This window comes from Sus scrofa, chromosome 7 (assembly GCF_054392235.1).
Source record: "Sus scrofa isolate SSC_HxYL_T2T_F1_AM1 chromosome 7, Sscrofa_HxYL_maternal_Yorkshire_Landrace_v2.0, whole genome shotgun sequence".
NCBI lineage: Eukaryota > Metazoa > Chordata > Mammalia > Artiodactyla > Suidae > Sus > Sus scrofa.
In genome coordinates, this window is record NC_139389.1 from 50,289,474 (window position 1) to 50,317,211 (window position 27,738).

General features: G+C 45.7%; 1 protein-coding gene across 18 annotated transcripts in view; it reads right to left on the reverse strand.

The window, feature by feature from the left end:
• The window catches only part of ADGRF5 (adhesion G protein-coupled receptor F5), a 129,456-nt gene that overhangs the window by 71,204 nt on the left and 30,514 nt on the right, over nt 1-27,738 (reverse strand). For 4 of the 18 annotated variants that reach the window (XM_084968308.1, XM_084968311.1, XM_084968301.1 and 1 more), the window contains exon 1: nt 17,529-17,780. The exons of 8 other annotated variants lie outside the window; for them this stretch is intronic. Coding sequence is in view for 4 of the 10 variants with exons in the window: in XM_084968296.1 (XP_084824422.1) it covers nt 563-725; nt 2,857-2,954 (261 nt within the window). In the remaining 6 variants the exon portion in view is untranslated. Of the gene's footprint in view, nt 1-562; nt 726-2,856; nt 3,194-17,137; nt 17,213-17,528; nt 17,781-27,738 lie in introns of those variants that run through there. 6 more of the 18 variants (XM_084968299.1, XM_084968294.1, XM_084968295.1 and 3 more) reach the window with 3 other exon arrangements.

Genomic DNA, 27,738 nt, shown 5'->3' on the forward strand with positions numbered 1-27,738 from the left:
CTGCATCCTCATGGATGCTAATCAGATTTGTTTCCGCTGTGCCACAACAGGAACTCCCACTGTTGCATTTTAAAAGAAAAGTATCGGAGTTCCTATCGTGGCTCAGCGGTTAATGAATCTGACTAGCATCCAAGAGGATGCAGGTTCGATCCCTGGCCTCGCTCAGTGGGTTGAGGATCCAGCATTGCCATGAGCTGAGGTGTAGTTCGCAGACGTGGCTCAGATCTGATATGGCTGTGGTCGTGGCCGGTGGTTACAGCTTGGACCCCTAGCCTGGGAATATCCATATGCCACAGGTTCGGCCCTAAAAAGCAAAACAAGCAAAAAAGCGTCACTTGGAACTATCTCTGCTCTCATGGGTCTGGGGACCAGGATAAAATACCTGTGTAGATTCCTTTCCTTATGGGCTTAAAAAAAAATTTTTTTTTGAAAAGAATATTTGACTAAGGGCCAGGATATAGGGGTTAGGACCCGGGATGAATAGGAGTTTAATTGCATTTTTGAGTGCGTCGTTTATCTCGTCTGAGTCCCCTTGCCCCATCTGTGAAATGGGAATACTTACACCTCCTCTAATTCTCTTTTCTGAGGCTGTGATGAAAAGCTGTGCAGAGCTCCAGGGATGCCAGCTCAAGGGTTTCACCCTGACCTTTAGTGGAATCCAGAGGCCAGCCATCAGGAAGAGGAGGCCTTGGCCCAGCATTGCGGGGAGCACCCGGGGGACCTGGCTGGGATAACACACAGAGAGAGCCAAGACGTCCATGCCAGGAAGGATTGTCTTTTGATCACCAGCTGCTGGCTGTCTCCTTTTCCTCTTCCCCAGTGGAAAAGAAGGAAGCCTAAGGCCCTGGAAAACTGACCCAATTTGCAGATCTGGCAATCAAACACATTTTTTAAATTCTGCCAACCCCACGGCTTTTGGAAAGTGCTTTGCAATTTAGGTTATGGGAATAGATATTTAAGATCGGATGCATCTGCTGTAGAGAAATCACAGCAAATCATTCCTGGCTGAAAGGGAGTGGGCTTTTGTGGGTACGGTGTGGGCTGACTTAGCTCGGTGATAGCAACTATTTCTGGGATGAATTGGATATTTAGGAAGCAATGTAATTTTTTTAATTGCACTGTACTAGCTGATTCCATATCGAGGCAGTTGATCAAGGGTTTGAAAGTTAGTAACTGAATGGTTAATTAGTCTCCCTTAGTACATGACAACCAGGAAAGAACTCAGGTTATTAGAAGGATTAGAGCTGATGCCGCATCTTTCCATGGTTTCCCAATGTTGGCTTTTTTTTTTTTTTTTGATTTTTAGGGCTGCACTTGCAGCATATAGAAGTTCCCAAGCTAGGGGTCAAATCAGAACTGCAACTGCTGGCCTACACCACAGCCACAGCAACTCAGGATCCAGGTCTGCAACCTACACCACGGCTCACAGCCAACACCGGATCCTTAACCCACTAAGTGAGGCCAGGGATCAAACCCACATCCTCATGGATACTAGTTGGGTTCATAACCCATTGAGGCACCACGGGAACTCCTCAGTGTTAGCCGTTTTATCAGAGTTAGCAAAGATGATCTTGGTCATGATAATGACCAAATGGCCACAACGCAAATGGTCATGTCTCCTCTTTTCTGGCAAATGCTGTCTTACTATCCCTATTCCCCCCACCTCCACCCCTCAAACTCCCTGGAGATTGTTCTTGATTAAATTGATATCTTATTCTCCGTTGACTTCTTTTTTTTTTTTTGTCTTTTTGCCTTTTCTAGGGCCACACTCGCTGCATATGGAGGTTCCCAGGCTAGGGGTCGAATCAGAACTGTAGCCACCGGCCTATGCCGCAGCCACAGCAACGTGGTATCCGAGCCACGTCTGCAACCTACACCACAGCTCACAGCAACGCCGGATCCTTAACCCACTGAGCAAGGCCAGGGATCAAACCCACAACCTCATAGTTCCTAGTCAGATTCGTTAACCACTGAGCCACGATGGGAACTCCTCTGTTGACTTCTTTTGTGGCCACAAAAAGCACAATTCAGTAGAAATAGAGATGCAGAATGGACCCCAGTTTGGGGAGGGGATGTTCTCTGGATGCAGAAGAAAGGTAACAGCTACACACAGTCATCAGTCACACAGCAAGGGTGAGAGGTGGATTCTCCACTTGAAGGAAAAATGCCACCCCTTGGAGGGAAAGGTAACATTAAAAATATTTGACAACCCATCCAATCCAGCATGGGCCTGACCAATCAGCAACATGATCTCAAATGAAGATCAGTTCAGCTTTTAGGGTTCTGCTGTGTCCTGGGGGAGCCCTGAACACAAACCTCTTCCCTCCATCAATAACCTCTCAGGATCCCTCCAGCTGTTCTCATCTGAGAGGAAGCTAATGGAGGCTGCTTAACTTGACTAAGGCTGGCGGTAGGGTCAGTGGGAGGGACCCCAAATCCATCCAATGAAAAGCCCGGAGTAGCACCCCACCTTCAAGGTGATCTACCTTCAGTGGGGCCTTTTTAATTGTAAATCCCCTAGAAATTCAAATTTATTCCAAATTCCTGGAGTCAATGGCAGACGACCGCTCAGAGGCACAGGGAGAAGCAGAGGCAGAAAGAAAATTATCTGACGTCGTTACCAATTTCTTCCCCCTTTTAAATGATCAATTCCGGACCCTTGCTGCCCAAACTCACCACCTATGAGTCAGCTGTGTCTTAGAAAAAGCCAGAAAGTATGACCTCATGCTCAGTAGTAACCCTGCAGTGATACGCAGCTTCCTGGTCCCTCTGACTCATGCTCCTGGCTGTGAGGATAGAAGACGGGGTTGGGTGAGGGCGGGGGAGGCGCGGGGTGGGGGTGGGGGGGCAATGTACCCTGACATCATTTTCCAGGAAAAAGTCTCTGGGATTCGAAGCATCACTGTCTTTGGAGGATGAAGGTCTGGGTTCCTGCAATGGGTCTTCCACAACATTCTCTTGGCCTGAAACACCTCAGGGACCTATTCTCCCGAATCTTCGACAGAACCAGTCGTTCAGGTCAGCTGCTCTCCAGGAAACACTTCATCAGCCCTGACTTGGCCAGATTTGATTGAAGGGTTGGAGGAGGAGTAAACGCGTTGGTTTACCTTGCAAGTTTGGAAGCCAGTTCACAAAATGGTCACATCTGTGGGTCTGCTGACCCAAGGTCATCATCAATTTGTGATTCCGAATTCTGTATAAAGAGGGCAATCGTGGAATTCCTACTGTGACGCAAAGGGTTCAGCAGAGTCCCTGCAGCACCAAGGACGCAGGTTCAATCCCTGGCCTGACACAGTGGGTTAAAGGCTCTGGCACTGCCACAGCTGCGGCGTAGGTCACACCTTGTGGCTCAGATCTGATCCCTGTCCCAAGAACTCCATGTACCGTGGGGCAGCCAAAAAAAAAAAGAGGGCAATAGTGAGACTCATACTGGAAATGATATATTTCCTGAGCTCTACACAGCTCTGCCTTCGCATGCTCTCTGGGGTTCTTGGCGCCTCTCCCCTGGGGCCCCGAGCCTTAATACTCTTCTTAGTTCCTCCTGGGCAGAAGGAAGGCAAGAGTTGAAAGTGAGCCGATGTTGGCCCAACTTCTGCCCTGGCGCCTCCTCCTCCTCCAGTCTAGGCTTTGACCTCACACATGGCCCCTCCCCTTCGCATGGCCTGGGTACCACCACCTGGAAGGAAGTTCCCCAGTATATTTGAGCCTCATTTGCTTAAATGGTTCTCATCCCTGGCTGCACATAAGAACAGCACCTGGACAATTTCTTTTTTTTCCTCCTCTTTTCCTTGTTTGTTTGTTCTTTTAATATCATCCCAGATCAACTGAATTAGCATTTCTGGCAGGTGGGAGGGTCTGTATCCCTCACCCCCAGCCGTTTCTGAGGCAGAGGGAGGTTTGAGGTCTGCAGGTTAATATGTTCAGCATCCTGTTGCCCTATCTGCACTCCTGGCTGGTGATGGAAAGTGCCAGGAATGCAGGTAGGGCAATGGGATGCTGAAAATACGGACCTGCAGACCTCAAGCTTCCTCTCTCTACTGACGCAATGACATAGAAACAGAATCTTTTTTTTTTTTTTTTTTTTTTGTCTTTTTTCCTTTTCTAGGGCCGCTTCCCGTGGCATATGGAGGTTCCCAGGCTAGGGGTCGAATCGGAGCTGTAGCCACCGGCCTACGCCAGAGCCACAGCAACGCGGGATCCAAGCTGTGTCTGTGACCTACAGCACAGCTCACGGCAATGCCGGATCCTCAACCCACTGAGCAAGGCCAGGGATCGAACCCGCAACCTCACAGTTCCTAGTCGGATTCGTTAACCACTGCGCCACGACGGGAACTCCTAGAAACAGAATCTTAAGAGGCATACACGAGGAGGCAATCAATCAATGGGAGATTGATCAATGTGAGTACGGACTCAGAGGTGATCTACCCCATAGGTTTGGATTCAACAGCCAAGGCTGTTATTCTAGACAATAATATTGTTCTGCAGTCGGGCAAGTCCTTTATGATAAGATGGCAGATAATAATTATCAGCAATGACGATACTGATGATGGTGATGGTGAGAGATCCTTGTCACTTATGGAGTCTGTTCCAGGCATGGTGATCAGCTCTCTCCAAGGATTGTGTTCTGTAACTCTCGGTGGTTTTATGATAACACACAATTGTCCTCACTCTTCAGATAGAAAAATGGCAAGTAGTAAAAGTGGGATGAATTGGGAGTCTGTAATTATTTGACTCAAACTACTACATTCAGAATAGATAAGCAATGCGGTCCTACTCTATGGACAGGGAACTATATCCAATCTCTTAGGATAAAACATGATAAAGAAAATATGAGAAAAAGAATGTATGTAAATATATAGTACTATATACACACACACATATATGTATGACTTGGACACTTGGCTGTATAGCAGAAGTGGGTACAACATTCTAAATCAACTATACTTTAAAAATTTTTGAAAAAGATAAAAAAAGAAAGACTGAGTTGTATTTGACTAAAAATAGTTACCCTCTGTTGCCCTAAATATTCTCATCTGAATAAATAAGCTAACTGGTGTCTTAAAAATTAAAGGGGGGGGGGAGTTCCTGTTGTGTCACAGCGCAAATGAATCTGACTAGGAACCATGAGGTTGTGGGTTCGATCCCTGGCCTCGCTCAGTGGGTTAAGGATCTGGTGTTGCTGTGAGCTGTGGTGAAGGTCCCAGACTCGGCTCAGATCTGGTGTTGCTGTGGCTGCGGCGTAGGCTGGCAACAACAGCTCTGATTGGACCCCTAGCCTGGGAACCTCCATATGCCCCGGGTGTGGCCCTAAAAAAACAAAAGACAAAAAAGAAAAAAAAAGGAAAGTAGAAGGATGAAATAACTCACCAAGGCCACTCAGCAAAATTATAAACTAAGCAGTTTATTCTGGAAAGAGGTACCACTGGGGCTATGAGGTCTTCTCAGTGGGATGCCAACAAGAATAAACAGAAAACTTTATTATACAGACACTAGACCAGGCAAGTAGGATAGGACGAGCCTCACTGTCTAGCTTCACTTTGCCACTGATTAGCTGTGTGACTCAGGGTAAATCACTTCATCTCTCTGAGTCTCTGTTTTCTTATCAACAAAGTCAGACTGTTGACAGAATTGAGTGATTTCAAAATTGGGGTGAAAGGGTTGGCCTTTGAAGGTCTCATTGCCGTTTAAAGAGTCTGAAATATCGCATGGTAATTTCAAATCCACTGTAACCTCACTTAGGCTTCTGTGCTTAATGATAACTCTTTCTTGCCTTTGTCCGTTCCAGCTCCAATTCACTGCAGGGCAGACCTTCCCTGGCCTCATGTGCGCTGTTACAATGGCTTCCCTCCTTCTCCTCTCTGTCCCATCATCTGTGTCAATGTAAGACTGACCTTCTAGAAGCACTTTCCTCATGCATTACCTCTGAAAGCTCTGCACCGCTTTCAGAACATAGACAATTGTTTTTGCTGATGCTTAAGGCCTCCCATGACCTAGCTTTTATTTCTCAGAACTGACATATTTAATAAGCATGCAGCATCCATCATATTTTCACCCTTGAAGCTACTGGGTTTTTTTTTTTCTTGCATAATTTAAAATAGAACTAGAGACTCTCATACTGAGTGAAGTAAGTCAGAAAGAGAAAGACAAATACCATATGATATCATTTATATATGGCATCTAATATAACGGCACAAATGAACCTTCCCACAGAAAAGAAAATCAGGGACTTGGAGAACAGACTTGTGGTTGTCAAAGGGGAGGGGGAGGGAGTGGGATGGACTGGGAATTTGGGGTTAATGGATGCAAACTATTGCCTTTGGAATGGGTTAGCAATGGGATCCTGCTGTGCAGCACTGGGAACTATGTCTAGTCACTTATGATGGAACATGATAATGTGAGAAAAAAGAATGTGTACATGTATGTGTAACTGGGTCACCGTGCTGTACAGTAGAAGAAAAATAATAATGTATTGGAGAAATAAAAAAAAAGCAAAAAAAAAAATAGTACCAGAGATTTTCTAGTGTTCTTGCAAAAGGAAAAATATGAAAACTAATCTTTGAGGATGAATCCCAGGAGTGGGAAAGAGTAGTTATTACTGTCAAACTCTTCTTCAGTGTTTGGCAAAACCAAAGTAATCCTGCCATTTCCTTGGTTGCTTTTTTTTTCTTTTTTCTTTTCTATTCCTTTTTTTTTTTTTTTTTTCCTGGGGCTGCACCTGTGGCATATGGAAGTTCCCAGGCTAGGCTAGGGTTGAAACAGACCTGCAGCTGCTGGCCACAGCCACAGCAATCCGGGATCCAAGCTGTATCTGCAACCTACACCACAGCTCATGGCAATGCCAGATCCTTAACCCACTGAGTGGGGCTAGGGATCAAACCCACGTCCTCATGGATACCAGCCGGGTTCGTTACCACTGAGCCACAATGGGAACTCCTTCTTTGTTTCTTAACCTCCATTTTTTCCTGCCCCTTAGCTTCAGCATTATCACTGTATATTCAGCTTGTATCCATCCTTTAACACCCAGGCAATCAATTGCCTCCTGGTTGGAGATTCCCTGCTCTGATCAGTTAAAAATAGTTCTGCTTTGTCTGAGCACCTGCACTTAATCTAGGTCCTTCGCCTTCCTCCTTGTATTTATTGTGGTAAGTATGGCATGAAACAAATCTATTTATTCCCTCACTCATGTATTCATTTGTATGTTCATTTACTGGAGAAACATGTACCGAGTCCTGCTAAGTGCCATGGGCTCTGCCAAGTCCAGAGAAAACAGCAGAAAAGAAGAGCATGGTCCCCGACTCCATGGAGCTTAGAGTCTACTCAGTGGAGTAGATGAGCATTATTAAAGAATCGATTATTCAATTCATTGTTTAACTGTGAATGTGAAGGTGCTACCAAAGAGAATCATCAGAATACTAATATCTATCAAATACTTACATGGCAGGTGCTGACCTGAGCACTGGCTGTGTGAAATTCTTTAATCTTTACAACAATCCTGATAAAGTGGTTTTCATATGCTATTAATTAATAGAATGATATCAAAGTAACTGAGTCACAGAGAGCTTGAATAATTTACCCCAAATCCCACCGCTGGTAAGTGGCAGAGCCAGAATGGGAACCTAGGAAGTCTTACTCCAGAGCCCATCCATCTAACCACTGTGCTCGACTCTCAAATAAAGTCTGTTCACAGAAGGGCATGACCTAGCCTTGGGAATTTGAGGAAGGAAGGTCGCTCAGAGAAAGAATTTAATTGAGCTGAAATCTGAAGGATGAGTTGGAGTTAGCTAAAAATCAAAGGGGAGGTTTGAGGGAGAGGAGAAGGAGAGTTCCAGGCAGAAAGTAGATCATGTGCAAAGGTCCTGTGGCAGGAAAACACATGGCACATTCAAGGAGCTGCAAGCAGCCCAAATTGGTTCAAATGTTGAAAGGAAAATAGGAGATAGATATAAGATAGGGCTGGTAGAGGAGCAGGCAACCTACAACCAACAACCAACAGAGGTGCATGAGATTCATTAGGAAGTGTAGAGAGGAACCCCCAGGACCAAGGCCCCTGGAATTCCAACAATCGAAGATTCTGGGAGTTTCTGCGGTGGCACAATGGGGTCAGAAGCTTCTCTGCAGCCCTAGGACCCAGGTTCAATCCCAGACCCAGTGGAGTGAGTTAAAGGATTGGCATTGCTGCAGCTATAGGGTAGGTAGCAACTGCAGCTCAAAAATGATCCCTGGCCCAGAAACTTCCATATGCCACAGGGGTGGCCAAAAAAAAAGAAGAAGGAGAGACAGAGGAAGAAGGAGAAGGGGAAGAAGGAGGAGGAGGAGGAGGAGAATAAGAATAAGAAGCAGAAGAAGAAGAGTATGGTCAATGGTGTCCAGTGGTGCTGAGAAGTCTAAGAGGAGATATGAGGTTGCCCATTGGATTTGGAGACATGATACATTCTTAGACATGATTCCATCAAAAGGGGTCTCATTGGAACCATGGAGCGGGGTGGAAATCACACTGGGAAGAGTTGCAGACTGTGGGAAGTGAGAGAGTGAAGATTTTTCCCATAGGTAAATGGTTTGGTTTCCATCTCATGCACAGAGGGTGATGTTATATGCATGGCTTTCTATTTTAGGAAAGGAAGAACTGCCTTGCAGGCTAGGACTCTAGCAAGGGAAGCCCTGTGTCTCGTTAGCCATTGGCCTGAGTCTGACTAACTAGATAGTTATGGTATCTTTTAACTAACTAGACAGGTTATGGTATTCTTTGGAAGAAGCCAAGGTTTTATCTTCTATGCCCTTTTCTGCATGTTCTGGAGCACATACTATATGCCAAACTGCCAGAGCCAGGCAGGTCTGGTCAAAATAGAGACTAAGTGAGAGAAGGAAAATAAATATGCACATATATGATTCTGCTCCTGGAGAATAATTCAAAGCAGAGTTCTTCTTGATGGCAGATGATGGATGGTAGAACCAAAATTCAGAACTTTCATTGCAAATCTTACTGAAATTATTATGCTTCGCTCAGGGTTGCCATAAGGACAGGATGCCTCCTCCAGGAGTTGCCACCGTGGCTCAGTAAGGATGAGGGTTTGATCCCTGCCTTGCTCAGAGGGTTAAGGATCTGCCAGGGATCTGACACATCCCTGGCTGGGAGCTGCTGCACAGGTCAAAGATGCGGCTTGGATCCGGTGTTGCTGTGGCTGTGGCACAGGCCTGCAGCTGCAGCTCTGATTCAACCCCTAGACCAGGAACTTCCATATGCCGCAGGTGCAGCTGTAAAAGGAAAAAAAGCGAAAAACAAAAAACCTTCCTCCTGAATTGCAGAAGTACAGAGACTAAAAACCCTTAAGGACCCCTTTAAGAGCCTGCCTTCAGAGATCCGTATTTTTCACGGCAGAGGTGATAAAGACTTATCTTTGCTGACCTTATCTGATGAGCTGTTTGATCCCTCGCACATGCAGGACTACGAGCTAAATATTTATTTAACCCAAACACGAAACACAATACCAATGGAAGAACTGCCTTGAAAATTTTTTTTCCTATTCAATTTTCCCTTGCCTTAAAATGAGGGCCTGCGGTTGCATTGTATCAGGGTGGCTCCGTCCTATCAGATTACAGAGGAACGTTTGTTTGTATACAATGGGGTCAAGGTTTCCAAAACACACGGCACATGTGTGCGGCCTTGATAACCTTTTATCCTTCTTCCCTTGGTGTAAATCACTGCAGGATTTTAACCTTTGAACAAAAGATTGCCATCTCCACGAAAACAGCAAGTTCCCAACTCTGCTCTTATCTCAACCATCTTGCTACTTTCATTTACCACGCCGAGGGGTTTCCCTAAGCCCCGGCAAAACAATGCCGGGGTGCCTTCCAGCTGCTGTGCAGGGTGGCCCTGGGCGTGGCTGCCAGGCTGCATCCAGTCTCTGAGAGCTTGGGTGTGGGTCTAAGCCTTACAGTTCTGCTCTTTTGCTCTTTATGAGGGAGGTGAGTAAAGATATTAAGTATTTCGAGAGTTCCCTGGTAGCCTAGTGGATTAAGGGCTTGGCATTGTCACTGCTGTCGCTTGGGTTTCATCTGTGGCCTGGGAATTTTTGCATGCCCAAGTCTGGCCAAAAATAATAATAATAATGAATTTTTTTTGTCTTTTTTTTTTTTTTTTTTCCTTTTCTAGGGCATCTGGAGGTTCCCAGGCTAAGGGTCTAATCGGAACTGCAGCTGCCCGCCTACACCACAGCTCACGGCAATGCCGGATCCTTAACCCACTGAGCAAGGCCAGGGATCGAACCTGCAACCTCATGGTTCCTAGTCGGATTCATTAACTACTGCGCCACAATGGGAACTCCAAATAACGAATACTTTAATAACAGCAATAGTGGACCAATCAGAGCAGTCTCTGGTCAGGGCAAGAGCAGGGACCCCAGGGCCCTCATTGCTGGATATGGAGAGCTCTGTGGGAAGGTCCAAGGTAAGCCGCTGGGTGGGTAAGGGGCGGAAAAGCTGTTTTTCATTTACTAGTGGTAAATAGCCGTTTAGACTATTCCAACATTTTAATCATCGGCAGGGCCGTCTTAGCCCTCTGGGTTCCCTCCTTTCCTGATCCTTGAGCCCTCCATCTCCCTGACACCAGGCACGGGGGTCCTTGGCCAATGACCTCAGTTCTCTTTCCATTTCCCTCCCTCCCCCCCAGGCATTTCCTTAGACTTTAAGAATAGTGCGTGGGAGTTCCCGTCGTGGCGCAGTGGTTAACGAATCCGACTAGGAACCAGGAGGTTGCGGGTTCGGTCGCTGCCCTTGCTCAGTGGGTTAACGATCCGGCGTTGCCGTGAGCTGTGGTGAAGGTTGCAGACGCGGCTCGGATCCCGCGTTGCTGTGGCTCTGGCGTAGGCCGGTGGCTACAGCTCCGACTCAACCCCTAGCCTGGGAACCTCCATATGCCGCGGGAGCGGCCCAAGAAATAGCAACAACAACAAAAAAAGACAAAAAATTAAAAAAAAAAAAAAAAAGAATAGTGTGTGTGCTACTTAAAATGAAAAGAGTATTAGTCCACCCCCGCCCACAAAATACAGTATTCTGAGAGGTCATGGCTATGCCAAGATTTCCTTCATCTAGATAGTCTGACTTGAGTCCTCATCCCGTTATGAAAAGTATTAATTAAGTGTGACGTTCTTCCCTAGCCTGCATCCTGCCTGGTTTCTCATTGGTTTCTGACACCATGTAGAGCCCCTGCTTTGAGATGCTCACTTCTCCTCCCTGGGGTTGCTCCTCCTCCAGCTTTTGCACCCTTTCCAGCTCCTGTGAGTCCATCCTCTTCATCCAAAAGGGTCCATGTGGACCCATCCAACTTCTACTGGGTCTTTGAATGATCGTGCTCTCTTGCTTTTAAGTTAAAAGTATAGTTGATTTGCAATGTGGTGCCAGTTTCTTCTGTGCAGCAAAGTGACCCAGTCATATGTCACACACACACACATCACATTATTTTTCGCATACTATGTTCCATCATGATCTATCCCAAGAGACTGGATATAGTTGCCTGTGCTATACGGTAGGACCTCATTGCCCACCCATTCTGAGTTTAATAGTTTGCATCTAAGCCCAGACTCCCAGTCCATCTCTCTCCCAACCCCCTCTCCCCACTTGGCAACCACAAATCTGTTCTCTATGTCTGTGAGTCTGCTTCTGTTTTTTTTTTTAATTTTTAAATTATAGTTGATTTACAATGTTCCATCAATTTCTACTGCACAGCAAAGTGATCCAACTATACTTCCATATGCCTTTTTTTCTTCACATGATCCTCCATCAGGTTCCATCACAAGGGGTCAGATGTAGTTCCCTGTGCTATTTAACAGAATCTCATTGCTCATCCATTCCAAATGCACTAGTTTGTATCTACTGATCCCAAACTCCCAGTTGCTTCTGTTTTGTAGATAGGTTCATTTGTGCCACAGTTTAGATTCTACGTGTAAGTGATATCATATGGTATTTGTCCTTCTCTTTCTGATTTACTTCACTTAGTATGAGAATCTCTGGTTCCATCTTGCATGATCTCTCTTGACATCCTTTCTCTTAGTGAGCTTGCCCACTTCTACAGTTTTTTTGTGTGTTTGTTTGTTTGTTTGTTTTGGTCTTTTTGTCTTTTTAGGGCCATACCCGTAGCATATGTAGGCTCCCAGGCTAGGGGTCTAATCAAAGCTGTAGCCACCGGCCTATGCCACAGACACAGCAACGCAGTATCCGAGCCACGTCTGCAGCCTACACCACAGCTCACGGCAACGCCAGATCCTTAACCCACTGATCGAGGCCAGGGATCGAACCCGAAACCTCATGGTTCTTAGTCGGATTTGCTAACCACTGTGCCATGACGGGAACTCCCCTCTGAGCTTCTTTTCACACTACTCTTGGCAAGTGAAATTGTCCCATTCTTCTTTTCTGTGAGATTTACTCATTATTTCAGTTTTTTTTTTTTTTTTTTTTTTTTTTTTTTTTTGCTATGCTCATGGAATGTAGAGGTTCCCAGGCCAGGAAATGAACCTGTGCCACAGCAGTGACAACACCAGATCCTTAATTACTGGACCACTGGGGAACTCCCTGTTTCAGATCATATTCATTCACTTATAATCACAATAACTGCTATCATTTATTAAGCCCTCCCTACATGCCAGGCATTAGACTAAGCGCTCTGCGGGTCTTAGACTCATTTAATTCCTATATCTTGTATTGTTACATCAGTATCCCCATTTTACAGATGAATCACACACACCCAGGTCCCACGGTAAGAAGCCAAGCCTGTTGCCGAATCTGAATTGTTACTCTTTCTAGCACGCTACCTCTTTTCTTTCTCTGGAATAGACTGCGTTTCTCTCCTCAGCTCCTCCTCTGGCCCTGCCATGTGGATCTTTTTCAGCCCTGTTGTGACTTCTCTAGCATATCGTGGTAATGAGGCATATGGACTCATCCATCAGACAGCCTGAGCTGGAATCCCAACTTCACCACTTCCCAGCTTCTCTACCTCAGGCAGCTTACTTAAAATTGGGTGTTTCTTCATCCATAATATAGGGATGATAATGGTACTTGAGGTCTAGGACTACTGGAAGAATTAAATGAGTTAATCTTGGTAAAGCACAGAACACAGCGCCTGGCATGTCATAAGTACTCAGTAAATATAATCTCTTAGTGTTAAAATTCCCAGTGCCTGTACCTTGTCTCCCATTAAAAGTAAAAGCTAATTCAAGGAAAGGACTCACTGATTTGTAATTCTATAGCTCTGTGCATGTCTATCAGTATAAATGCTTCCACTAAACTGTGACTTTAAAGTTTCAATTTTATGATTATCTTTTTTTTTTTTCCTTTTTCTTTTTATAGCCACGCCTACAGCATATGGAAGTTTCCAGGCTAGGGGTCGAATAGGAGCTGCAGCTGCTGGCTTACACCAGAGCCACAGCAACGCTGGATCCAAGATATGTCTGCAACCTACACAATAGCTTGTGGCAACGCTGGATCCCTAACCCACTGAGCGAGACCAGGGATCGAACCCGCATCCTCACAGACACTATGTCGGGTTCTTAACCCACGGAGCCACGACAGGAATGCCTGTGATTATCTTTTAAGAAATAGGCAAGACTCCAATTATTTTAACCATCCGAAATCATACAGTGGGAGCTGAAATGCTGAGCTGGTAAATGACTGGTGAATTCATGGTGTGCGCAAAGTCAATGCAGATATTTGACTCAAAGAGCCTTCCTGGGGCACCAACTCTGTGTCGAAACTTCCAGGCACTAGGGAAACTGAGACTGAGGGTCTCCCCCAAATGCTCCCTATAAAGGAGACAAAGACTACAGCAATGACTGGTTCTAATTTGGACTATTACTGAGAAATACCCGAAAGAAGGTTCTGGGGCACATCGTAATGCTTAAAAAACAGCCCTGGAGTTCCTGTCGTGGCCCTGCAGTTAGTGAACCCGACTAGCATCCGAGAGGATGCAGGTTCGATCCCTGGCTTTGCTCCGTGGATTAAGGATCCAGCATTGCCGGGAGCTGTGGTGTATGTAGTTTGCAGATGTGGCTTGGATCTCGTGTTGCTGTGGCTCTGGCGTAGGCCAGTGGTTACAGCTCTGATTGGACCCCTAGCCTGGGAACCTCCATATGTCTCAGGTGCAGCCCTCTGAAGATTAAAAAAAAAAAAAAAGCCCTGATTTATGGTGTATTCACCTACAGATCAATCCAGAAAGTTGGCAAATCCTGCAAAGAGTAATTAGTATTTTCTTTTTCTTGGAATTGGGATACAACATATGAAAGCGACACTGAGGAAAATGGATATTCCCACCCCACAGAGTCACTTGGCAGTAGGAGAGCACATCCTGTTTACCTAGGATGTTTCATCTAATTTTGTAAACTCTGCAAGTCACAGGGAACCAATGAACCTGCAGGGAGGCCACTAGGGTTGTTCCAATTTAAAATGGAAAGGCAGGGCCATTGTCTGGGGAGCTGGAGATGCCTCTTCCTTCAGACGGGGCTCTTCCCCTCATTGACAGCAGCAGCCAGAATCCTAATACCTGATGTTCATAGTTGCTGGTCCTTCTGGCCCCAGCTTCTCGCTTCCAAGAACAGGCATTGTTTCTGCTTCTCAATTTAGAGTTTGTCTCTCTCTCTTTTTTTTTTTCTTTTGTCTTTTTATGGCCGCACCCGCAGCATAGGGAGGTTCCCAGGTCAAATCAGAGCTGTAGCTGCCAGCCTACACCACAAGCCACAGCAAGACGGGATCTGAGCCTCGTCTGTGACCTATACCACAGCTCATGGCAGCGCTGGATCGATCCTTCACCCACTGAGTAAGGCCATGGATCAAACCTATATCCTCATGGATGCTAGTTGGGTTCGTTAACTGCTGGGCCATGTCGGAACTCCTAGACTTTATTTCTTAACAGTTAGGATGCAGCGGTTCTCAACCCTCACTGCATAAAAGAGTCACTTCAGAGATTTAAAAACCAAAACAAACAGACCAAAAACCATGCCGAGGCCCCTTTCCCAGACATTCAGTCTCAGTTGTTCCAGAGAAGTGTATGGGCACTGTTATTTTTTTAAGATTCTGGACCACAAGTGTTAGAATCTGCTAAATTCTAGATCAGGCAATAGCTTGATCTCTCTACAGACTTCCAGCAGAATTGGGCATCCATGTGGCTACAAAGCTGATAGCTAGCCAGCTAGTCACATTAATTCTCTATTCTGCATGACTTTTTTTTTTTTTAGTCATTTTTGTCTTTTTAGGGATGCACTCATGGCATATGGAGGTTCCCAGCCAAGGGGTCCAATCGGAGCTGTTGCCACCGGCCCACACCACAGCCACAGCAATGCGGGATCTGAGCCGCATCTGCGACCTACACACACCACATCCTTAACCCACTGAGCAAGGCCAGGGATTAAACACGCTGGTTGAGTTTGTTAACTGCTGAGCCACGATGAATTCCCTATACTGCATGCTTTTTAGCCTCACATTATTGACTAAGAATGAGGTTGGTTTTCTATGGAAAGCCAGAGATCTGGACTTGGTCGCATCTCAGTGCCCCCTAAAGATTCACCATGTGATGCTGGGCAAAAAATGAAACTTCTGAGCCTCTCCGTTTTGAATTCCATAAAATGGGAACAAGCAACCTACTTCACCTGCGATGTGAAGAAAGAGGAAGTCCCTACTGGGAGCTAACACCGTGTGGTAGGGTGAAAGGATCAATTAAATGTTCTGGAGAAAGAACCGAGGCAGGCAAATTTAGCAGGAGGGACCAGAAAGCACCACGTCCCAAATCAGCGGGGCCACCTGACCTTCTAGTTTGGGATACAGAAAGCTCAGAAAGGGCAAGAAAATACCAAGATGCAGCTGAAAGTATTTTGTGATTTTTCTAGTTTGATATTGCTTTCCTGAATCCTCTCTCCATGACCCATACCGACTTGTTCATAGTGATATTTTTTTTCTTATTCACGTGTCTTATAACAACGTATGGGGGTGGGGCTGAATAAAAGGCCACCTTTTTACAGAAAGCTAAAAGAAATAGAAAATGAACTCATCTGTTAAACATATTTATTATCCATTAAGTAAAAAAAAAGAGTCTCTTCCACCCTCTCCCCATCTTCCCAGAGCCAACCACTTAATCTAGCTGGTCAGCTATCAGCTATCTCTATCTATCCATCCATCCATCCATCCATCCATCCATCCATATATCTATCTAGTTAATTTTCAAGGCATTATCAACTTATCTATCTACCTATCCATCTCTTTCATCCATCTATCTATCTAGTTCATTTTCTTTTCTTTTATTTCCCAGAACAATATGCCTTTCATGGCTTTCAAGAGAGAAACCCAAACTGCTCCCTGAAAAACCTAGACTTTACTCCCTGGAAATGTATTATGAATGTTATTCATTACCAAAGCCAAAACCCACACAAAAATAATAATAGTGAAAATGAATAAAACGCTTTCAGATGTTTCTAAGTATAAAAGAGCTGTTCACATTCTCCATGGTATTATTTGTTCCTTCCAGGGAGGGAAAGGTGTTATTAAAGACCAATACGTGCCTCTGACAAGGAGAATTTCTTGTACTTCTATGTGCCCTGGCTTGTCCTAAGAGTTGGAAGGTCGAAAAATAAGTCATGTAACTGACAAGATACACAGCAAACGATTGATGGGATAACTTTGGGGAAGAGAGAAAAAAAAAAAAAACCAACAACGAACGTGCATGGGGTGAGCAGGACTTGAAAAACTCGTAGACATATTCCATTACGGTACCGACAGAGTCGTGTGTGATGTATGTGATTCAAAAATGAAAGCTTCAGAGCATCAGCCCTTTAGGAAGGGAAAGCTGAGCTGCAGTGAAGCGGCGTGGCCTGGCTTTCTACAACGTACGAGAAAAACGTGGATTAAGCAAACCACACAGGGCATTCCCTCGCAACGAGAGCACTCAAAGAAGCCTGCCTGCTCTAATCAATCCCAGCGCTTTTCCCGACCTCCTTCTCACGCTGCCTTGCGAACCCCCTTTCCCTCAGTCGTGGGTAGGAGATGGCAGCTTGCATTTGACATTAAAGGACCACCTGGGGGCTTAGGATAACTGAGCCCATCACCAGCTACACCCAGGGGTTGCTCCCCCATCCTCAGCCCAACCACAACGTGCCTGCCCGACCTGGAAACAGCCACACGGCAATTCCTGAGCGCCCTGGTCTCTTTGTTATTATCCGGCTCACGGATGGGGAAATGCCTTGAAAAGAAAGAAAAAGGAAAGGAGAGCTCTCTTTATTATAGAGGGAATCCTGAAAGAGTCTCCGCGAGCTTCCTGACACTCAGTCTCATTAAACACAGTCTCATCAACTTGACGTACAGGCTGCAGGTACAAAGCCCTTGACCCCATCTGCTTTGCATGCCTAACACACATCACAGCTATTGTATAAAAGAAACCTGGGCAGGGGATGGTAACTGGACGATGCCACAAAAAAAAGTCATGTCAGAGTGACTTAAGGGCCCCTGAGGTCTTGCTACAAAGGGAGACAGATCCCAGGGGGCGAAATGACTGTTACCTGCCCAGCGCCGTTGTCCCCCGTCTGGCTCCTGCGCGGATCAGATGTCTAACAAACTTCCAGGTCTCTGCTATAAGGCCGTTTGCTCCTCGGCCTCATGCTCGGGGAAGGGAGAGCCAGGCAGGGCTCTTGGGGAGGGTCAGGCAGGACTGGCAGCTCTGAGCAGAGTGCAGCTTCACCCCCTGACCAGCGCCTCCCCGCCGAGGTCCCCCTGAGCCTCACAGAGCCATCCCCGGTGGCTCGCTGCTGTTTGAAAACAAGAAGGGATTTCCTGGTCTTCTTCCCCAGATGGCGTGTGCAACTTCCCTCACGCCCATGGGAAGTCCTTTAGATCCTTCTTATCTGAGAACCTCGACACTGAGTGGCCAGACTTGTTTGGCCAATGCCCCTCGTCTTTGCTTTCCTTTCTCCAGAGAAAATGATCAGAAAACGAAACCAGAGCAAGCCCCCAATGGGTTCTAGCTAATGGCCAAGGGGGGATGACCGATTTCAACCTGCAAAAATGTCCACTGAATTAGACCGCATTTTCGGTGTGGAAAGAAAACTGCAATTCTCAAGAGTTCCATTTCTAGCAGCACCGAGACGTCAGAAAATAAAGAAACCTGAACATGAGACTATCTAGCGGAGTCATTGAGTCTTAGCCCTGGGCTTTACAATGTCACGTTCCAGGGCATCTAGTTCTCCCAGATTTCTGGGGAAACTGTGATTATTTGTGCTTCACATTACAAATTCTGTAATACTTTAAAAATTGTCTCAATACAATATCACTAATATTTAAAGATAAGGGGATACACAGAAAAAAGACAGGTTGGCAGGCTGCAGTCTGGTTGCTGGATTTGTTATTTTTTTTCTTTTTAAGGTCACACCCAAGGCATATGGAAGTTTCCTGGGCTAGGGGTCAGATCAGAGCTCCAGCTACCAGCCTACACCACAGCCACAGCAACGCTGGATCTGAGCCACATCTGTGACCTACATCACAGCTTGCAGCAACCCTGGATCCTTAACCCACTAAGCAAGGCCGGGGATGGAACCTGCATGCTCATGGATACTTGTCAGGCTCTTAACTTGCTGAGCAACCAGGGTAACTCCACTTTGTTGGCTTTAAAGGTTAATTAGTATCTGGAGTTCCCATCGTGGCGCAGTGGGAACAAATCCGACTAGTATCCATGAGGTTGCAGGTTCGATCCCTGGCCTCGCTCAGTGGGTTAAAGACCTGGCATTGCCGCGAGCTGTGTTGTAGGTTGCAGACAAGGCTCCGATCTGGCATTGCTGTGGCTGTGGTGTAGGCTGGCAGCTATGGCTCCGATTTGACCCCTAGCCTAGGAACTTCCATGTGCTGCAAGTGCAGACCTAAAAAGCAAAAAAAAAAAAAAGAATAAAAAGATGAATTACAATCAAAGTTGTTTTTTTTTTTGGGGGGGGGGGCCTGAAAGTGACCTACACATTATAATTTCACAAGTGAAAAAACTGAGGTCCAAGGAGCAGCAGTAACTTGCCCAAGGTCAGAACTTAGATGAGAAGTAACAGGTGTTCATCCAATGGTTCTTAAACTTCAGTGCGGGGAATGCTCTTCAGTTTCCTACCCCATCCACAGAAAGTTTGATAAATGAGGCCTGGCTGGGAGCCCAGGAATCTGCATTGTAAGGGCTCCAGGTAAGTCTGAGGCAAGCAGTCCCCACTTTTCATGGAGAGGAAGCCTCCTAGTGTCAGGTCCATGGGTCAGTGCAAGGACCCCGGAGTCAGGCTGTAGGCATTCAAACCATAGAGCCATTGAGTTCTCTTTACGCAGCCTTGTATACATTACAAGACCTCGCTGCGACTGTGTTTGAGGATGGGTGAAAGTAGCGTAATCCTACTGCTGAGGCTTTAGAGGCTCTGGTAAAAGCCTGGCGTAGAGGAAGAGTGCCAGAACTGGAGACCTAGGCTTTAATCCTCCTGGCTCCCCTGCCTTCTCTGTCCTACCCCATCTTCCTCCCTCCTGGCCAGCCTTCCCTTCCAGCCAGAGCCTGCAGGTGCTTCGACAACCACAAGCAGCACTCAGGCTAGGGACAAAAGGGAAGCATTTTAGCCAAAACAGCATGAACCTTCAAATAGTATTATTCTACGTCTCAGTACTGATTCCCAGTTTTATCCTTGAGGGTACTCTGTGCTGACATGGGAGCTATCGGGGGTTGGCCTGATCCCCCCACAGCTCAGCCTCCACTTCCTCCTCCTCGCTGCCAGGCCAGGGCCTGGCTATGCATCAGGAGGTGCATCGTGATTGGTTCAAAACAGAGTGATCTCATTCTCCTTGCTGGACCCTGGGGTATGCTTGACAAGAGGTCAGTTGCTTCTGGATTCAGTGTTAGAGGCACAATAAAGAGCCTTATTATTTAATCCAGTTCTAATTATGTTTTCTATAGTACAGTGGTGGATCACTTGTGAAAAATAAATCTTCTGATTCTATATAAAATACTACCCTTGGGAGTTCCCTGGCAGCCTAGCAGGTTAAGGATCCAGCATTATCACTGTTGTTGTTCGGGTCACTGCTATGAAGAAGGTCTGATCCCTGGCCCAGAAACATCCACATCTGTGGGCATGGCCAAAAAAAAAAATAATAAAAGCACCCCAATATGCACTGCAGCACTATTTATAATAGCCAGGACACTGCAGCAAACTAAATGTCCATTGACAGATGAAAGGATAAAGATGTGGTATGTATACATAATGGAATATTACTTGGTCATAAAAAAGAATGGAATAATGCCATTTGCAGCAACATGGATGGACCCATATTATTGTGCTAAGTGAAGTAAGCCAGATAGAGACAAATATCATATGAGATCACTAATATATGGAATCTAAAAAAAAAAAGAAAGAAAGAAAGAAAAGAGATACAAATGAGCTCATTTACAAAACAGAAAGAGACAGGCATAGCAAACAAATTTATGATTACCAAGGGGGAAAGGGAGGTAGGGATTAAAAGATATACACTACCATATATGAAAAAGATCACCAATAGAGACCTACTGTATAGCACAGAGAACTCTACTCAATATTTTGTAATAACCCATAGGGAAAAGGATTTGAAAAAGAACATATGTGTGTGTGTGTGTGTTATCTCTCTCCATACATATATATGCTGCAAAGTGATTCAGTTATATATATATTCTTTTATATATATAACTCATATGGTTATAAGTTATATCTTATTTTATATATATATATAAGAAGAACATATATATTCTTTTATACATGTAACTGAATCACTTTGCTATACACCCAAAACTAACACAACATTGTGAATCAACTATAGTTCGATAAAAAATAATAATAATAACAAGTTTAGAGAACAAAACATAGATGAATGACACCAGCCGTGTTGGAAGGAGTGAAGAAAACTTCCGAAGAAACTGGACATTCATTTAAAGAACTCTGCAGGCTGATGGCTTTGGAAAGTAATGCAAGGAAGAACTGAATGTCTGATGGCAGAGTTCAGCCACTCCAGGACCTTGCAGACCCTGATACTTCAGAAAAGAGTAACAATCTGGAGCTCCTGCTGTGGCGCAATGGGAACGGTGGCTTCTTGGGAGCAGAGGGACACAGGTTCCATCCCCGGAACACGTGGATTAAGGATTCTGCATTGCTGCAGCTGTGGCTTAGGTTGCAACGGCAGCCTGGATCTGATCCCTGGATGGGAGCTCCATATGCCTTGGGGTGGCCAAAATAAGATTAAAAAAAAAAAAAAAAAGACAGGGTAACAACCTGGGGGAAGTTGACTTGGATACATCTTGCAGTAGCAATCACTCTGCTGTCAGAGGCAGCTCCTGGGTTAATGCTACTTTGAAAATGCTGTCTTTTTCCTGTTTGCATTGGGTGGTGGGGAGCCTTCAACTCTGACACGGGACAAGGCGTTGTCAAGGTGGCTGTCCCTTTGCCTCCCCAAGGAGCAATCCTTCTCTCACCCACAGGCCCGTTTGTTGCTAGGAACACTCTGTGCTCCTGGCACTCACTTTACAAGGAAAACAAAGACAAATAGAAAAATGGAACCACCATATGGTCTGGGCTGCAACCCAGTTTCCACGGCTGATGGGAAGACTCTGCCCTGTCGCTGTTGCAGCCATAAGTGACTAGTTCCCAGCCCTTCTCTTGACGGTAAAGATGTTGGTGTGGCAAGATGAGCCCTCTTTAACCAGACTGCAATGGTACAGCCACAGTAACTAATTTCCCATCGTCTTATTGATGTTTGCATTAGCATGAGGCGTCTCTTAGGACTTGAAGGCATAACCTCATTAGAGATTTGCTCAGGTAGAAATGTCAGCACCAAATAAACATGTATTTCCTGGCACGCTCCATGCTGTTTCATGCCTCTGCCCTTTCCTCGTTTTCACCTGGCTAACTTTTAATCTCCGGTTCATGGGCAGATGTGATTTCTTCCAAGGACCCTCCAAAGGTTCCTTCTCGCAGATCCCACACTACCAGGTCTGTGTCTTTCTGCAGGTACTGCGCTGCATTCAAGTGATCATTTTAATGCATTGATTGTAACTGAGGACTAGGCTTCGTGTTATTTATTGCATGCCCAGTTCCTCAAATGGTGTTGGCATCACCGAGGTGATCAATAAAAGCAAACAAAAGGTCCACTGCTTGACTTCATTCCATGGATGGTTTCTCTTCTTAGCATGGGCATGTCCCATGGCTCAAGTTTTTTTGGTTGTTGTTTGTTTGTTTGTCTTTTGGGGGCCACACCCATGGCATATGGAGGTTCCCAGGCCAGGGGTCAAATAGGAGCTGTAGCCGCCGACCTACACCACAGCCACAGCAACACCAGATCCAAGCCATGTCTATGACCTACAGCACAACTCATAGCAACACCAGATCCTTAACCCACTGAGTGAGGCCAGGAATCAAACCTGCGTCCTCATGGATGCTAGTCAGACTCGTTTCCCCTGAGCCACGATGGGAACTCCCCATGGCTCAGTTTTTGGACCTTTCTCTGGTGACCCTTGGTCCCCAGGTGATCTCCACCAGGTTCATGGCTTCCAACTTTGTGCTGGTGACTTTCCAATGTCTGTCTCTGTCACTCTTGTTCCTGCACTCCTGACCCCCACATCCAACTGCCCACTTGCTACCTCCACTTCCATGTTACATAGGCTCTCGAGCTGAGCATCTCCAGAACGAAATTCATGCTCTTTCCTCCCAAATTTGCTTTTCCAACAGTCTGTCCCATCTCAGCAAAGGGCATCTCCATCCTTCCAGGTCACCCAGACCAAAACTCCAAGACTCATCCTTGGGTCCTTCCTTGAGTACTTTGTTATCAAATCCTGTGAGCTCTACCTTCAATATTTGTGCATAAGTGGGCGTTTCTTACCACCTCCACTGTTATCATTCTCATCGAACCATCATTATCTCTTTTTTTTTTTTTTTTTTTTTTTGGGTCTTTTTGCTATTTCTTTGGGCCGCTTCTGTGGCATATGGAGGTTCCCAGGCTAGGGGTCGAATCGGAGCTGTAGCCACCGGCCTACGCCAGAGCCACAGCGCAGGATCCGAGCCGCGTCTGCAACCTACACCACAGCTCACGGCAACGCCGGATCTTTAACCCACTGAGCAAGGGCAGGGACTGAACCCGCAACCTCATGGTTCCTAGTCGGATTCGTTAACCACTGCGCCACGACGGGAACTCCCATTATCTCTTTTTTTTCAAATATTTTTATGGCCACACCAATGGTATATGGAAGTTCCCAGGCCAGGAATTGAATTCAAGCTGAAACCTCAGCCACACCAGCTTCTTTAACCCACTGGGCTGGGCCAGGGATCAAACCAGAACCTCTGTAGCAATCCAATCCACTGCAGTCAGATTCTCTGTCTCTTTTGTTTGTTTGTTTGTCTTTTTAGGGCTGCCCCCATGGCATACAGAGGTTCCCAGGCCAGGGGTTGAAGTGGAGTTATAGCAGCTGGCCTACGCCACAGCCACAGCAACATCAGATCCAAGCCCACGTCTGCGACCTATATCACAGCTAACGGCAATGCCAGATCCTTAACCCACTGAGTGAGTCCAGGGATTGAACCTGTGTCCTCCTGGATGCTAGTCAGATTCATTTCCAATGAGCCATGACAGGAACTCCAAGCCATCATGATCTCTTTTTTGTATAAAATTTTTATTTTTTCTATTATAGTTGATTTACGATGTTCTGTCAATTTGTGCGTATAGCAAAGTGACCCAGCCATAAGTTTATACATTCTTTTTCTCACATTATCTGCCATCATATTCCATCACAAGTGACTAAATATAGTTCCTGTGCTATACAGCAGGATTTCATTGCTTATCCACTCCAAATGCTATAATTTGCATCTACTAACCCCAAAATCCCATTCCATCCCACTCACCCATTCCTCCCCCTTGGCAACCACAAGTCTGTTCTCCAAGTTCATGAGTTTGCTTCTTTTCTATAGGTAGGTTCACCTGTGCCGCATATGAGATTCCAGACATAAGTGATATCACATGGTATTTGTCTTTCTCTTTCTGACTTACTTCACTTAGTCTCTAGTTCCATCCATGTTACTGCAAATGGCATTATTTTGTTCTTTTTTATGGCTGAGTAGTATTCCATTGTCTATATGTACTACATCCTCTTAATCCATTCATCTGTTAATGGACATTTAGGTCATTTCCATGTCTTGGCTACTGTGAAGAGTGCTGCAATGAACATGGGGGGGCATATATCTTTTTCAATGAAAGTTTTGTCCGTATATATGCCCAGGAGTGGGAAGGCTGGGCCATACGGTATTTCTATATTTAGTTTTCTGAGGACTCTCCATACTATTGTCCACAGTGGTTGTGCCAATGTACATTCCCACCAACAGGGAAGGAAGGCACCCCATCATTATCTCTTAACTGGATGATTATCATTGCCTCTCGCTGGTCTCAGAGCAATTAGAATGACCTTCGTAAAAGACAAACTATGTAATGTCCATCTACGCTCATCCCCTGGTTCTCCTGTCTCACACGGTCAAGGTAAAGGTCCTTTTGAAACCATGTACAAGCCACCGAGTCCTTGTTTTTTGTTTTGTTTTGTTTTGTTTTTGTTTTGAAGTCCTTGTGTTTTGAAGTAGAAGCCTTTTCCTTTAGCCTCCCAGCCCTCCCCTCAATCTCAAAGAGCTGGGCTCAAGACTGAATGATGAGGAAATACGGATCCAGCTAAAAACTAGTTAAAGCAGTCTCCGTTAGGTTACATCCTGTCTTGACCCACTTACTTACTCTGAACGGCTTTTCATGGGATTTCTTCCTTGCTTAATTGGTTTCCTTTACTAATGGTTACTTTCCAGTAGGAGTAATAGGCACCTGGTATTTAATTGTCCTTTGAAATGCTCCCCAACACCCCCTTCCTTTTGTGCGCAATCTTCACTGCAGAGAGAAGGTCACGGTGCGATAACCCCAAAGACCACCAGAAACCATCGCTGAACCACCTGACTCTGGCCTTGATGACCTTGAAATGACCTATGGAGGGAGAAGAAGGCAGGTACCCTAATCCTTATCCATAGTCCTATTTTTTTCACACTAAACCTATAAAACCCCTCGCTACCCCCTCTCAAAGGAGGACACAGTTTTGAGGGCATCAGTCTGCTGTGGCCTCCTTTGCCTGGCAAAGCAATAAAGCTATTCTTTCTGCCTCACCCCAAACTCTTGATTTGGAGATGTAATTGGTGCCAGTGTACAGAGGCTGGTTTCAGCTACATTTTCAATGGCCAGGAAAGTCTACACCATCAGCAACCCCACTCCTCTCACCATGACCTTCCCTAATTCCCCTCTTTCTTCCTTCCACATGGCTCCAGCTCCCTGGCCTCCCTGTGAGCCAACACAGTCCATCCCAGAGGCTCAGCACTGGCCATTCTCTCTGCCTGGAAGCCCTTAGCCCAGGTATCCTGGTGTCTCACTCTCTCACCTCATTCCCACCTTTGCCTAAACACTACCTTCAATGACCATCTGATGTCACATTTCAGCCTCCCAACCCCCATTCCCTGATTAAATTTTTCCCATATCCCATATCATCTCCAACACATTCTAAAGTACTTATTTATTTTATTGGTTGTCTTCACCTTCTAATGTTCCATGGGAATATAATCTCCCTGAGGGCAGAGATTTCTATTTGGTTCATTAAGGAAGAATGTTTGAACATGCAAACAAAGCTATGAATGTCACAATGTTAGTATACATAGAGGAGAACTGTATGGAAAAGTCCATATTTTTTCAAAATACTCACACCTCCTCCTCATGGCAGGGTAAGGCCTGGGCGGGGAGTGGTTTTTGTTTTTTTGTTTTTTAAATCCATAACCAGATGTTGGTAACCCTTTTGACCCAGTGTGGCTTAGTGTCTGCTCTCTTTGGCATTTCTACATCAAGGCCAGGAAAATTCCCCTCTGGCACAGACCTGTCCTTATGCAAGGAAGGAACCAACAAATAATTGGGTGGTTTTATAATATACAAATGGTCTTATTCTTATCTTTGGTGTGTATATCTTGGCAGAGTCTCTGCTCATTGGAGTTGGTCATAATTGTGCTTGGCTGTGGCCTCTCAGGTTTTTATTTGCATTCGCTGTTACTGGACCCATTCCACCAATAGACAGATTTATTACACCTGCCTGGCATACACATCTTTCAGAAACTTCTCTTATTTTGCTATGGTCAATCCCAAAGCTTTCCATTTTTTGGACCAATAGGATACCGTTGACAGCTATATTCTCCCTCTCATGTCTCCAAGGATGATCCCAGCTTTGGCCAAAAATCTGAAGCACCTTCCCAGTGAAGCCCTGTTTTGGACCACTGCCAAGACCAACTTCCCTGCCTTTTCCTGGAAGAAGGAGAGACAGGCATATGGGGGAATGCAGGCAGATTCAGGACACGGCTCCATAGAAGTGTTGTCAACAGCCCTTTCTTGACCTTGGTTAGTTGACTTTTTCTTATGGACAGTTGACCATCAATGGCCTGGGAGCCTTCCCTAGCCTTAAGATTCCACCTTCACCTCTCATAGGTGCCAGGCCACCCCTATAGCAGGAAGTGCTGACAGATGCTCATGGCAGGACATGCTGCAGCCATGATGCACGTGATGTCAGAATTATTGATGGACCACATTGCCACTGACTCCTCCTGTCATTTTTTTTTTTTTTTTTTTTGGTCTTCTTAGGGCCACATCCTCAGCATGAGGAAGTTCCCAGACCAGGGGTCAAATCATAGCTGTGACCGCCAGCCTACACCACAACCACAGCAATGCCAGATCCAAGCTGCATCTTCGACCGACACCACTGCTCAGAGCAACGCGGGATCCTTAACCCACTGAGCGAGGCCAGGGATGAAACCCACATCCTCATGGATACTAGCCAGATTCCTTACTGCTGAGCCAGGACAGGAACTCCCAACACTAGCAGTCTTGTCTTTATGAAGCTTGGTCCACAATTTAATTAGTGCCAGAAATGACCCTCTAAATGAATGCTCCTAATGTTTCCAGTGCCTATATTCTTTCAAGAAAGAATGTTAAATGATGCTTTCTACCACATTAGGCTATAGCAGCAATTGCAAGTGTAACGAAGAGCATCGTAGTTGTCTAAAGACTGTGGTGCCAGGTGACATCAGAAGTAGAGGCTGTCACCTCCGTGGCAGGACTTGAGAAGCAACAGGAAAACCTAAGTCTACCTAATTCCTAAATTCACACTTTTAGAGACAAACTCCCTTTTTTTTTTTTTTTTTTGTCTTTTTAGGGCTGCACCCATGGCATATGGAGGCTCCCAGGCTACACCACAGCCACAGCCACAGCCACAGCCACATGGAATCTGAGCCGCATCTGCAACCTATACCACAGCTCACGGCAATGCTGGATCCTTAACCCACTGAATGAGGCCAGGGATCGAACCTGCATCTTCATGGATACTAGGTGGGTTCGTTAACCACTCAACCACGATGGGAACTCCCCAAGAGACAAACTACTTTAAGTGAAGGCACAACCTCTGCTCTGACTCAAATGCCTTTGAAAGGTGGGCATGCTGTTCATTTCCAGCGAGTGGCCTCTAAGTATGAATTAGGTGGAGTCATCAAAGAGGCTTTAATATGGAAATGCGTAGAGATGCAGAGGGCAAGGGGATTAGAGAGACGTGGGGAAGAGTGGAAAGGGAGGCAGTAGTTCAGAGAGCTGTTCTTAACTGTGTCTCAGGGCAGACAACAGCTCATTCATTGAAATCATCCT